General features: G+C 48.1%; 1 protein-coding gene across 1 annotated transcript in view; it reads left to right on the forward strand.

The window, feature by feature from the left end:
* phf24 (PHD finger protein 24) overlaps positions 1-5,850 on the forward strand; it is a gene marked incomplete at both ends in the record, with an annotated part of 15,901 nt that extends 10,051 nt beyond the window's left edge. Inside the window, 4 exons of the mRNA XM_080529698.1 lie at positions 340-506; positions 2,899-2,931; positions 5,290-5,367; positions 5,754-5,850. Coding sequence (XP_080385824.1) covers positions 340-506; positions 2,899-2,931; positions 5,290-5,367; positions 5,754-5,850 — 375 coding nt within the window. The remainder of the gene's footprint in view (positions 1-339; positions 507-2,898; positions 2,932-5,289; positions 5,368-5,753) is intronic.
* Between the last annotated feature and the right edge of the window lie 7,011 nt (positions 5,851-12,861).

Consider the following 12,861-nt stretch of genomic DNA (forward strand, 5'->3'; position numbering starts at 1 on the left):
CAACCAGACACAACAGAACCCAACCCAACCCAACAGAACCCTGCAAGCCCGTGCAGCAGGGGGTGATGGGACACAGAACATGGCAGTTGGTTGGATAGAACTGAAATATTTGGCCTGGCAGCTTGTTGTTTGTTAGTTTGTTTGTCTTGTGTATGAAACTGAAAAACAGAAAATAAAATATAAAAAAAAAAGAACTGAAATAATTTGAAACAGATTTTTTTTTACCTCAGTCTACTGAGGATTTGGGGAATCGTTTAGCAGAAAGGCAGCACTTAATTGAGGTTGGAGGGAAACTTAACGCTAAACAAGTCACCTACCCATGATCCTCCTGTCCCCCAGAACTCGTTGGTGCGGTTGCTGACAGCCAAAGAGCGGGACCACGCGCGCTCCGTGTTCCTGGGCCTGGACATGGACAAGGACGGGGTGATCACGGGGGCCGAGACCCACTGGGCCCAGCAGTCCTGGTTCCACAAGCTCAGCAAGGAGCCCCAGTCCTGCAACGTCAGGTGAGACTAGACTAGACCCAGTCCTGCAACGTCAGGTGAGAACAGCCCTGGTGAGGCTAGACTAGACTAGACTAGACTAGACCTAAACCTAGACCTCGACTAGACTAGACTAGAGAGAGAGAGAGAGAGAGAGAGAGAGAGGGAGGGAGGGAGGGAAGGAAGGAGAGAGAGAGAGAGAGGGAGGGACGGACGGAGGGAGAGAGAGATAGGGAGGGAGGGAAGAAGAGAGAGAGAGAGAGAGAGAGAGAGAGAGAGAGAGAGAGAGAGAGAGAGAGAGAGACAGTGTATTCGATGCACTTGATCAAATTTCAGGACCCTCCTTTCATGACTGTTCCTAGATATGTGCATTCTACCACCCAGTACCCTTACATTGTCAGGATCAGGATAAGCTAGTATAAAGCTATTTTGCAGTTTGTCTGTGTAGGAGGCAGGCTTATTTACAAGACGGCCAACTAGTGGTCATTCCCATTGTAAAGACTATGGTCATTTGACCCCCGAGGCGGCTCTTATAGTGGGTCAAATAGACACGGCTGTATTAGTGTTAACCGCCGGAAGAGTAGCTGATGCTCTGCATTAGCTAATGGCGATCCTAATAAAATCGAATCTAATCAAAATCAAAACGTAATTAAATTTCCACGAGTCCCAAGAACTCAATTATTGCAAGGCAATACGACACGTTTCTCAAACGACCTTCTACTCTTATAGAACAGAGAGAGAGAGAGAGGTAATTAGACACTACACTGTGATTATGATTCTCCTCCCATGATTCTCCCATGAGTCCCACTGAGGGACTGAATCCCCCTAAAAACAATTTACACGATAATCAATTAAAACACATGTAGTCCTCGGATGACAGATGCTTTATCAAGGTCTTAAATTGACCTGGGAAAAAAACAAGCAACGATACTGTATAATATCAAATAGGAGCTTTAAAACAACTAGCTTTATATACACATAAAAAACAAAGACACTTTACGCCCTTCTTAAAGTCAAGGACTAACCCACAGACATAAAAGCCAGCGGTGGGTGTGGGGAACTATCCCTGGAGCTGAGTGATAAGATGAGTCGGGTTGACAGTTTGAAAGGCTGCCGGGTGCATTTAAATGGTGTCACCTTAATCAAGGGCAGGGAGACGCCTCCTCCGTACCCTGGAGAAGCCTACTCCTATAATCGAAGGTGAAGCAGAACTGATTTCTGTTTAAGTTTAACTCTCAAACTCTCTCAAAGTCTCTGCTCCGCTTTTTTCAAGAAGAGTCTGTGCCGAACTGAGGCGTTTCACAGGAGTGAATCAGCATCGGTAATCAGCAAGAAGATTTACGACCGTTTAAGGAGAAAACCGATATCGATTAGGTGAATGATGAACAGCAGTGGACCCAGAATCGAACCCTGTGGAACACCCTTAATGATAAGTAATGACGACGGGTAACGATACTGACGGTGTGCGGAGCGGTGAACTGACTCGAGCTGCTGAGAAGACAGAGATCGGAATCGCTACCTCCTCTGCAAAATAGGTTTTCTGCTGCTTTCCATGCGGGACGGTGAACCGTGAGGGAAAAATAAATCATTTAAATGGAGCGTTTAAATGGTTTTTCAGAAAACTCGGATGAAGGGTTTTTTTATGCATAAAAGTCTGAGTGGGTTTTTAGAGGGAAAGTCGAGCAAGCTCATCTGAATATGAAAGAGGTGATGTGACACACAGAGGAGGAGATGAAGTTGAGGAGATGAAGGAGGGGGATAAGGGAATATGACGGAGGGACGGGTTCAAACGACGCCTCGTTCCCTCTATCTGTCTGTGGGATCACATTAGTGAGTAATAATGCACTGCCACTTTAGCTGGAGGTAAAAACTGTTTATCAAAAAGTGAGGCAGGGCGTCGGGTTTGAATTGATCCCAGTGAACCCCTGGTGTCGATTGGATAACAAGTATCAGGGCTGCTCAAACCCGAATAGAGTAATGAAATATTATTATCATAATTATAAATTATATATACATTATAAATTATAATCTGTTGACATGTTTCCTATAATACTCGCCCCGCAGTCATCTGGGCGTGTTTTCCTCATCTCACTGTTCTGAAAGTGGAAATTAGATATCGATTGAGATTTTTACTCGCATACTGATTCAAGCAGCACAATCAGCGCAGTAATAAAGTCACAGTCGGTGCTAATGTGTGTGTATGTGTGTGGGTGTGTGGGTGTATGAATGCGTGTATGTGTGTGAGAATGTGTGTGTTATGTTGTGTGCTTCTGTTTGCGCGAGCGACTGCGTGTGCGTGTGTGTGTGCGAGTGTGCGGGTGTGTGTGTTATGTTGTGTGCTTCTTTCTGCATTGTCATACTGTCATGTCCCACCATTCCATTTCCCTTGCCTCCCTCACGTGTCGCGACCGCACAGACTCATGGGATTGTGTTCTCCTTTGAATTGTGGGTAAGTAGAACTGAGCAGCATGGGTCGTCTATGTTTTTTTCCTCACTTCAACACCTTCAATCTCTCTTCAGTCCACAATCCCCTTCTGACATTACCCCTGTCATTTTACTCACTGTCACTGTCACTGTCACTGTCACTGTCACTCTCAGTGTCTCTCTCTCTCTCTGTCTCTCTCACTCTCTCTCTCACTCTCAATCTCTCTCTCAGTCTCACTCTCTCTCTCACTCCCTCTCTCTCACTCTCTCTCACTCCCTCTCTCTCTGTCACTCTCTCTCACTCCCTCTCTCTCACTCTCTCTCTCTCATTCTCTCTCAGTCTCAGTCTCTCTCTCTCTCTCTCACTCTCAGTCACTCTCTCACTCTCAGTCTCACTCTCTCACTCTCTCTCAGTCTCAGTCTCTCTCTCTCTCACTCTCAGTCACTCTCTCACTGTCAGTCTCACTCTCTCACTCTCAGTCTCACTCTCTCACTCTCTCTCAGTCTCAGTCTCTCTCTCACTCTCAGTCACTCTCTCACTGTCAGTCTCACTCTCTCACTCTCAGTCTCACTCTCTCTCAGTGTCACTCTCTCTCTCTCTCACTCTCTCTCTCTCTCTCTCACTCTCTCTCTCTCTCTCTCTCAGTCTCTCTCTCTCTCTCTCTCTCACTCTCAGTCACTCTCTCACTCTCAGTCTCACTCTCTCTCGCAGAGGCTTCTGAGAATAAACCCCTCCAGAAAAGCACTCCTCCTCGTCCAAAACATAAATCAACGGGCAACAGAGTTCTAATGAGGAGAAATGTGACATCTCCTGTATTCCAAGATTCGCCTCCTCTCGTACGATGATGATTTCTCATTAGTTTGGAGCCGCGAATAAGGAGGGAATAATCTAGTCCTTTCATTAGAAGGATCAAAACACAGGCTTTTGTTCTCCTCTGAGAAGCTTTTAAGAGACGAGGCACTCGTCAGGTTGTAAGAGGACACTGGAGGCTAAGTGGATGCGTGGAGTTTTTGGCCCTCTTGGCCATGACTCAGGATGGGTTTTAATTAAAACTCATTAAAAATGAGGCTTTGGGTGAGAAGATGACCCGGTTTTTATCTGCAGTTAATAGCTTTTTAAATATAGTATGCATACACACACACATATACTATATATATAAACACTATATATAGCTCCAGAAAGAAATAGAAAAAGTGTCTTCAAAACGCAAAGCACCATGGGAAAATGAAGAACTCCAACTGCCAACTGAAAACAAACCGCCGTAAAGCAGAGCGCAAAGAGAGACAGTCTAACTATATACACCTTGACATTTTTTAAAAACCTGATCTTTTTGTTACCTTATCTTTCAGTGTACTGTACACTGTAGACATACATTAGGCTATGCCAGTGTGTTAAAAAAAAGCGTAAAGGAAAATATCAGGGAGGTATTATTATTATTATGTGCCCTTTTGAGTGGCGAAAATTAGAGGACGTGCCCTATTGGCTGCCCTTCCAATGGTCTAAACTTGACCGTGTGACCCCACAGTTGACAAACGTCGCACTAAAGTGCCCTTTTGAGTGGCAAAATTAGAGGATGTGCCCTACTGGTGCCCTTCCAATGGTCTAAACTTGACCATGTGCACTGATGGGGTCCCATGTTGTGCAGTAGGTGCCCTTTTTTTCTTTTCGCCCCCCCTGCCCTTCAAACAGCCTGAGTCCACCACTGCTCAGGACAGACCTCAAGATTATCTCTCTGACATTGTGAGAAATCGTGGCTGAGGAGCTGAGGCAGGGGGAGGCAGCCGTCCTGGGCGGGGGGACAGAGGGGGGAGGGGATGTGGTTTCTGTACTTCCTGTCTGACCCCCTAGTAGGATGCGAGTCACGTTTCAGAGCGAAAGGTTGCCTCATCCCTCACAGACGGGCTGTAAACTTAATGCTGCCAACCAACTGTGTGTAGTAACTCAACCTCTCGCTGTCTGCCCTCTGTGTGTGTGTGTGTGTGTGTGGGTGTGTGGGTGCGTGCGTGCATGTCTGTGCGTGTATGTGTGTCTGTCTCCATGTGCGTGCGTGTCTGTGCGTGAGTGTGTGTGTGTCTGTGTGTATGTCTGTCTGTCTGTCTGTCTGCTTGCGTGTGTGTGTGTCTGTCTGTCTGTCTGCCTGCGTGTATGTCTGTCTGTCTGCTTGCGTGTGTGTGTGCATGTGTGTGTGTCTGTCTGTCTGCCTGCGTGTGTGCGTGTGTGTCTGTCTGCCTGTGTCTGTCTGTCTGCCTGCGTGTGTGTGTGTGTCTGTCTGTGTGGGTGCGTGTGTGTGTCTGCCTGTGTCTGTCTGTCTGTCTGCCTGTGTGCGTGTGTGTCTGCCTGTGTGTGTGTGTGTGTGTGTGTGTGTGTGTGTGTGGTCTCCAGTATCAGCCATGTGGGGCCCATATCAGAAAGCAGCCCCGTCAGCAGAGACAAGCTGCAGCACTCTGACAGAGAGGACAGGTACGCTAGGAGAGTGTGTGTGTGTGTGTGTCTGTGTGCGTGTGTCTGTGTGTCTGTGTGAGTGTGTGTGTCCATGTGTGTCTATATGTGTATATTTGTCTGTGTGAAGGTACAGTATGAGTGTGTGTGTGTGTGTGTGTGTGTCTGTGTGTGTAGATAACAGGCTTATACTGTGTGTGTGTGTGTGTCTGTCTGTATGTGTGTATTTGTCTGTGTGTGTGTGTGGTGTGTGTGCGTGTGTCTGTGTGCGTGTGTATGTCTGTATGTGTATATTTGTCTGTGTGGTGTGTACATCTGCCATCCAACTCCATTATGTCCTCCCTCCAGACCAGTGAGCTGGGCAGACTCTCTAACCACCCCCCCCCTCTCTCTCTGTCCCCCCCCAGGCCAGTGAGCTGGGCAGACTTCCTGAGGGAGAGCTCCATCTTCATCCTGGCTGCCAGGCCCAACAGCGCCGCCATGCACATCCGCCTGCCTCTATAGCCCCCCGGAGGCCCTAGCCCAAACCCCCCCGCCCCCCAGGAGAGACCCGTCCCCCGTCCCCCCTCCCCCGCAGACGAGAGGTGCCGGAGGAGATAACAGGGCGTTGCAGGCAGGGGGGGGGGTGGGGACAAACTCAAGCCAGCCGACTGGATGAGCTGTAACACGCAAGAGACCGGAGGGACCAGAGGATGGAGGGACCAGAGGATCATGGGTCATCGATGGGTTGTTCTCCCCCGCTTCACACTATAGGCTACTGTATGTCAACGTCCCTCTCAGAACCAAACCGATCAATTAACCTCCAAAACTGCCGTTTAGCTGACAGTAGCCTGACAGCACGAGACACGTTATTAACAACCCCGCCGCTGGTTATAGACAAGCATGAATGACACACCTAGAGGAAGACAGATGGGGGCAGCGATCCACTCGCTGTCTCGAGACAACATTCATTTTGTGTGTTTTTACGGCTCTGAGAAGGACATTTTAACGGGCCATATGTGATGTGACAGGGTCTGGTGAAACAGTCCTCAAGTAAAGGGCCACGGTCATTTTGATCTGTTGTTTTTTTTCCTCCCAAGATTATGGAAGTGCAGATGGAAAAATCGGGAAATAGTTGAAGAAGATTATGCTCGTTTGAATGTCGGCACACCTCGAATCAAATAGAGGAGAAACGCGCTCTGAATGAAAACACATGCAAAACAGCTGCTAATAGCTATCAGCTAAGAAGGTACATCGCTAGGAACGTCTAACTGCATGTTTAGCTCATCACAACACGCTGATAGAACATCAACATGCTAAAAACACATGACTACACATAATTAGATGATCACACGGTGATCCTTGCTTTTGAACACGTCCTAGAATGTAAGTTTGTTTACAATGTATCGCTAACCCAGTAGCCTAGGACAGACTATACAGTGAACCCAATTCACAAATGATAAGCGTTTAGTGATCCTAAAACTGCTGTTTATTATATTGAGTGGGCTCTTCAACACTTCAACTTTCGTAACATGCAAAAAAAAATGGAAAACACTTAAAAAAAATAATAAAAAGAAGAATACGATTTTTGGTCATTTTCCGACATGCAGACCGTTTCACCAGACCAGGTCACATACGTCCAGCTAACATCCTAGGAGACTCTCTCCCTAAATGACAAATTCTATAGCTTACCTTCCATGTGACAGTCGTGCAAAGCCACGCATGATTCAATGATTTAGTTATGGATTACAGTGACACAGTATGTGTCACACTATCAAGTATCAAGCCATTGCTTTGTTGTTTAAGAGCCTCATATTCGGTTCAGCACAAGTCACTTTAATTGGTTTGTATCAATTGGTATCATGATTGTTTATTTTTAGAATTATTTAATTTGTTATTCTTTTTAAAACATGATATTATTTGTCATTTAGGGAATGAATTGCAGTCCCCTCATGGCTTGGCCGATGGACGGAGAGAGACTAGTGTGTTATATTGACCATGCTCATGCAGTGCTCAGCACACGTATCAAAACAGGAATGAAAGCTATCTGCATACATAATATTATATATCAACACCTGCCATACATACGTATAATGACATATATTATTAATATGCATTAAACAGCTCTATTTATTCCTGTACCCTCTGAGATATCCTGTTTTTCTACCCTTGTTAATCTTCCAAGTGATGACTGTGATGATGAATGCTGTACATTTGCTAACGAATGCTAACCTAGTACTGTAGCTAACCTTTAAATACTAACTGTCACCGTTTAGTACGACATCTTCTCCTGTTGTACTGTACAATCAACTGCACATGGAAGTGATGACAAAATGGAGTCATCTGCTAGTGTCCCAGTCGTGTATTTCAACAGTGACAGAGATGTGTGTTGTGTTTGAAATGATGTTTGGGATTTAAATCATGTATATTTGGAAGGGACATCTCGTGAAGGGCTTTGGTTGTGGCTCCAGTCTTTAAATGGCCTCTTAAATACTTCCATAAGTATTGCTTCTTCTGCCCTGACTTGTGCACTTTCAGATTACAAACCTCAATCAGCGTTACCCTTGTTGTTGTTGTTGTTGTTGTTGTTGTTGTTGTTGTTAGTTAAGGGGATTTTATGTCTTTCCATTTTCTAGGTGATAAAGTATACAGTATAATGCTTATGATGTGGATGGATGGAGGTGTTATGAGGAGAGTCTTTGGGGAGGGTCAGGCTTGGGGGAATGTGACAGCACTGAAATAAAACGCATGGCACCAACACACCTAACTGAACAGCGGTGATAAGTGTTTCTTTGCAAAGTGCCCAATTTCAAAAGCACACTTGTATTGATCGATGATGGATTTTTGAGTTTGCTGGATGCTGCTTCTTTTCACACCATTCGATGCTCTTCAGCTGCAGCACCTCCAGGGGAGGGAGGGAGAGTGGGTGGGGAGGGAGGGAGAGTGGGTGGGGAGGGAGGGAGGGTGGAGTGGGGAGGGAGGGAGGGTGGAGTGGGGAGGGAGGGAGGGTGGAGTGGGGAGAGGCTCAATAAAACTCCTCCAAAAGGACAGAGGTTGGCTCCAGTGAGCATAAAAGGCAAAGACAGACTTTTTTTTTTTTTTTATGTATAATTCCAATTTTCCTAATTACAAGTTTAGGCAGACAGAAAAAAGGGATTATGCAAAATGCACGTGATGCTATCGAATCTAACAATTATTATTTTATTTATTTTTAATTGATCCTCTAAGGTCAGAGTGACAGTAGGGTCAGGGTCCTTTAGGGTCACGGTCCTCTAGGGTCACGGTCCTCCAGGGTCACGGTCCTCTAGGGTCACGGTCCTCTAGGGTCACGGTCCTCCAGGGTCACGGTCCTCTAGCCTCACGGTCCTCCAGGGTCACGGTCCTCCAGGGTCACGGTCCTCTAGGGTCACGGTCCTCCAGGGTCAGGGTCCTCTAGGGTCACGGTCCTCTAGGGTCACGGTCCTCTAGGGTCAGGGTCCTCTAGGGTCAGGGTCCTCTAGGGTCACGGTCCTCTAGGGTCAGGGTCCTCTAGGGTCACGATCCTCCAGGGTCACGGTCCTCTAGCCTCACGGTCCTCTAGGGTCAGGGTCCTCTAGGGTCACGGTCCTCCAGGGTCACGGTCCTCTAGGGTCAGGGTCCTCTAGGGGCACGGTCCTCTAGGGTCACGGTCCTCTAGCCTCACGGTCCTCTAGGGTCACGGCCCTCTAGGGTCAGGGTCCTCTAGGGTCACGGTCCTCTAGGGTCACGGTCCTCTAGCCTCACGGTCCTCTAGGGTCAGGGTCCTCTAGGGTCACGGCCCTCTAGGGTCAGGGTCCTCTAGGGTCAGGGTCCTCTAGGGTCACGGTCCTCTAGCCTCACGGTCCTCTAGGGTCACGGTCCTCTAGGGTCACGGTCCTCTAGGGTCACGGTCCTCTACGATCACGGTCCTCCAGGGTCACGGTCCTCTACGATCACGGTCCTCTAGGGTCACGGTCCTCTAGGGTCACGGTCCTCTAGGCTCACGGTCCTCTAGGGTCACGGTCCTCTAGGGTCAGGGTCCTCTAGGCTCACGGTCCTCTAGGGTTACGGTCCTCTAGGGTCACGGTCCTCTAGGGTCACGGTCCTCTAGCCTCACGGTCCTCTAGGGTCACGGTCCTCTAGGGTCACGGTCCTCTAGGGTCAGGGTCCTCTAGGGTCAGGGTCCTCTAGGGTCAGGGTCCTCTAGGGTCACGGTCCTCTAAGCATCACGGTCCTCTAGGGTTACGGTCCTCTAGGGTCACGATCCTCTGGCGTCAGACTGCATCGATTAACAGTCCCTGGTGTGAACGCACCAGTCCCGATCGAAAGGTTAAAGGTCAGCCAGTGTCCGACTGAGGGTGGCGGGAGGAAGTCCTGCTGTCCGCCCCCCGCCCCCGGCCCCTCAGAGACCTGGCTGTGTGATGGGGGAGGAGCTCCGTGGGGGGGGGGGGTACAGGACAGTCACCCAGTGGTACACAGCAGCAGTCATCACCGCTGGGGGAGCCAGGGGGGGGGGGGGGGGGGGAGGCAGCCCGCCTAATAGAGCCCACACTGAAAGGTCAACAACATCAGTCACGCCAGGACGTTCATCAGAGAGCTTATCAACTGAGGGGGTTTTGACTGAGAGTGTGTTTGTGTGTGTGTGAGTGTGTGTGTGTGTGTGTGTGTGTGTGTGTGTGTGTGTGGACATTGTACAGTATAGGTTTTGGTGACTGCAATGACAACGTCCAGTACCTCCGAGATAACTTTTCAAGATGGACGCTTTCTGGCGAGCACAAACGAAACCAGCGTGTTCTCTCTCTCGCTCGGCCGTGACACTCTCTAGAGAGAGAGAGGGAGACGCACAGCGCCGCCCAGCACACACACACACACACACACACACACACACACACACACACACACACACACACACACACACACACACACACACACAGTAGACACTAACGCTGTACCCTAGGTGTGCCGCTCTCCAACAGATCTCACATACGAAACTCATCCCGACATCCCACTCAAAACCCGCCCCATCTGCTAAACACAATCGATTTTTAACACCCACCCGCCCACCTGCTTGCACACACAAAGCACAACACACTACCACCTCCTCCTCCTCCTCCCTCCCTCCCTCCCTCCCTCCAGCCCAGCCCAGTGTGTGTGTAGTGTACACAGTCGTACGCAGCTGATGTGAGTCCAACACAGCCGTCTGGCTGGAGGCTGCGCTGGGCTTAATGTCCCTCGCTCTGGTGTTTTTGTAAAGAGCCCATTTGATTAAATATTGAAGTGCTGGGCAGAAAGCCTTCTCTAATGTTGTGCGACACCACACCACATTTCCTCCCACACTTTTTGTTTGAACACCTCGTGCGCACACACACACACACACGCGCGCACGTGCACGCTCGCGGGCAGACACACACAGAAGGGTGAAACAGATCACATTAACCATTTATGACATAAACAGGCACTCGAGGAGGCCCAAACAAACACTATTCGTGTTTCAGCCACAGCCTCATTTTGCTATTAGCGTCGATCAATGTGAAAGTGTTTTTGTTTGTTTGGTGCATTTTACTACAAATTATGGTAGCCCTTGACGTAACCCACCCTAACCCAGCTCCCAAATGAGTATTTTTTCTGTGGAGACTAAAGCCATTCGACAGCTCGACAAAGGGAAACCAGAAAAGCATAAAGATTCACAACATTCTCAAATGAGGGTTTAGGGGTTTACCACAGAATATTCTCACTTTAATTGGGCACCTCATGTGGACACCAGGCATCTGTAGCCCAGTGGGATGCAGCAATGGACCATGGGTATTAAGCCCATTACCAGGACCGCTGTGTGCTGTGACATTCCACATCAAGGCAATTTATGAACTGTAATTGTTCTGTTCAATTATACCCTCCCAGCGTCCCCTGGCTTCACCACCAGGCCTCCGAGAGAAGACACATGTTCTTCCAGAGGCTCATTATATTACACACAACACTGTATGTTCCTCTGTGGCATTACAGCAGAGAATATGTAACACAGTCTGATCATTTGGTCCTCATGTCAGCAACCAATCAAAATGTTCAGACTTTTCTTTTGAAACACGGAACTACGGAAATTGGGTGAGTAATTCTCCCCCACTGCTAACCTAGTTCACTATAACACTACTTTACATTGTTAGCAGGCTCACAAAACAAGCGGTGTTAGTTGACTAGCGATGTGTCATTGATTTTCAACATCTGTGGCATTACAGAAGAGAATAGACTCTGGAGAGTGCCTTTATGAATGAATGAATGATCTTTATTGTCATTGTACGGGTACAACGAAATTGAAGTGCAAACCCTAGGTGCTAACAATCAAAACACCGTCCTAAGATAATAAAACACAATCCTAAGATAATAAAAAAAACAAGAATGAGACATAAATATAAATAGATATAAATAGATATAAATAGTGGGATATACCTAAAAGTAATGGGTAGGAATCTGAGTAGCCTATGTATCTATTATGTAAACTTATATTTATTTATCAAGAGTATGGGTGAGTGTCTTCAACACGTATCTACTGTATGTACCTGTATGTATGAGAGAGCATGTGTTTGTGTGTTGTTATGAGTCGAGGTTGGCAGGGAGGGGAGCGAAGGATGCTGGGTAGACAGAGCATGAGAGGATAAGGCAGAGGGTAAAGGCATAATCTGCAGTCTCCCTGCGGCTCAGCTCGCAGCAGGAGACAGCAGACAGGGTAGAGAGATACTGGGGAGTGGGCGTTGGGGGGTGGCGGTGGAGGGGTGGGGGGGTGTGTGGCGGTGGAGGGGGGGGTGTGTGGCGGTGGAGGGGGGTGGGGGTGTGGCGGTGGAGGGGTGGGTGTGGCGGTGGAGGGGTGGGGGAGGGAGGGGGTGTGGCGGTGGAGGGGTGGGGGGGGGGGTGGTGGCGCGGTGGGCAAAGTGCTGGGACTTGGAGGGAATGTTCTACACGCACGAAGCCTTACGGTATCAGCGCAGTTCATCTGGAGCGAAGCAGATAATTTGATGTGTGATTATTCTGACTTAATTATCATTCCTGTTTGACTCACTGCCATCATTACCATCCTGTTGAGACAACTGCAGTATGTTATTAAAGCATCAAGCAAAACCCATTCATGAGACGTAAGGTAGGTATGGTTGTGTACATACATGTGACATGTATGCCCATTCCTATTGCCATCAAAGTGGCCCTCAGGGTTAGGCTTTAGGCTAGGGTTAAGGTTAGGGTTAGGCTAGGGTTAAGGTTAGGGTTAGGGTAAGGCTAGGGTTAGGGTTAGGCTTTAGGCTAGGGTTAAGGTTAGGGTTAGGCTTTAGGCTAGGGTTACGGTTAGGCTTTAGGCTAGGGTTAAGGTTAGGGTTAGGCTTTAGGCTAGGGTTAGGCTTTAGGCTAGGGTTAAGGTTAGGGTTAGGGTTTGGGTACCCTAACCTTAACCCTCAACCAATGCTAAGAGTTGGGGAACCAACCATGATGAACATTTCAGAAAATAGACTCAAATGGTTAATGACCATAATGCACCATTTGCATTAACCTTTGCACTAC

The sequence above is a fragment of the Nansenia antarctica genome (genome assembly GCF_963989245.1).
Source record: "Nansenia antarctica genome assembly, chromosome: 4".
In the NCBI taxonomy this organism is placed as follows: Eukaryota; Metazoa; Chordata; class Actinopteri; order Argentiniformes; family Microstomatidae; genus Nansenia; species Nansenia antarctica.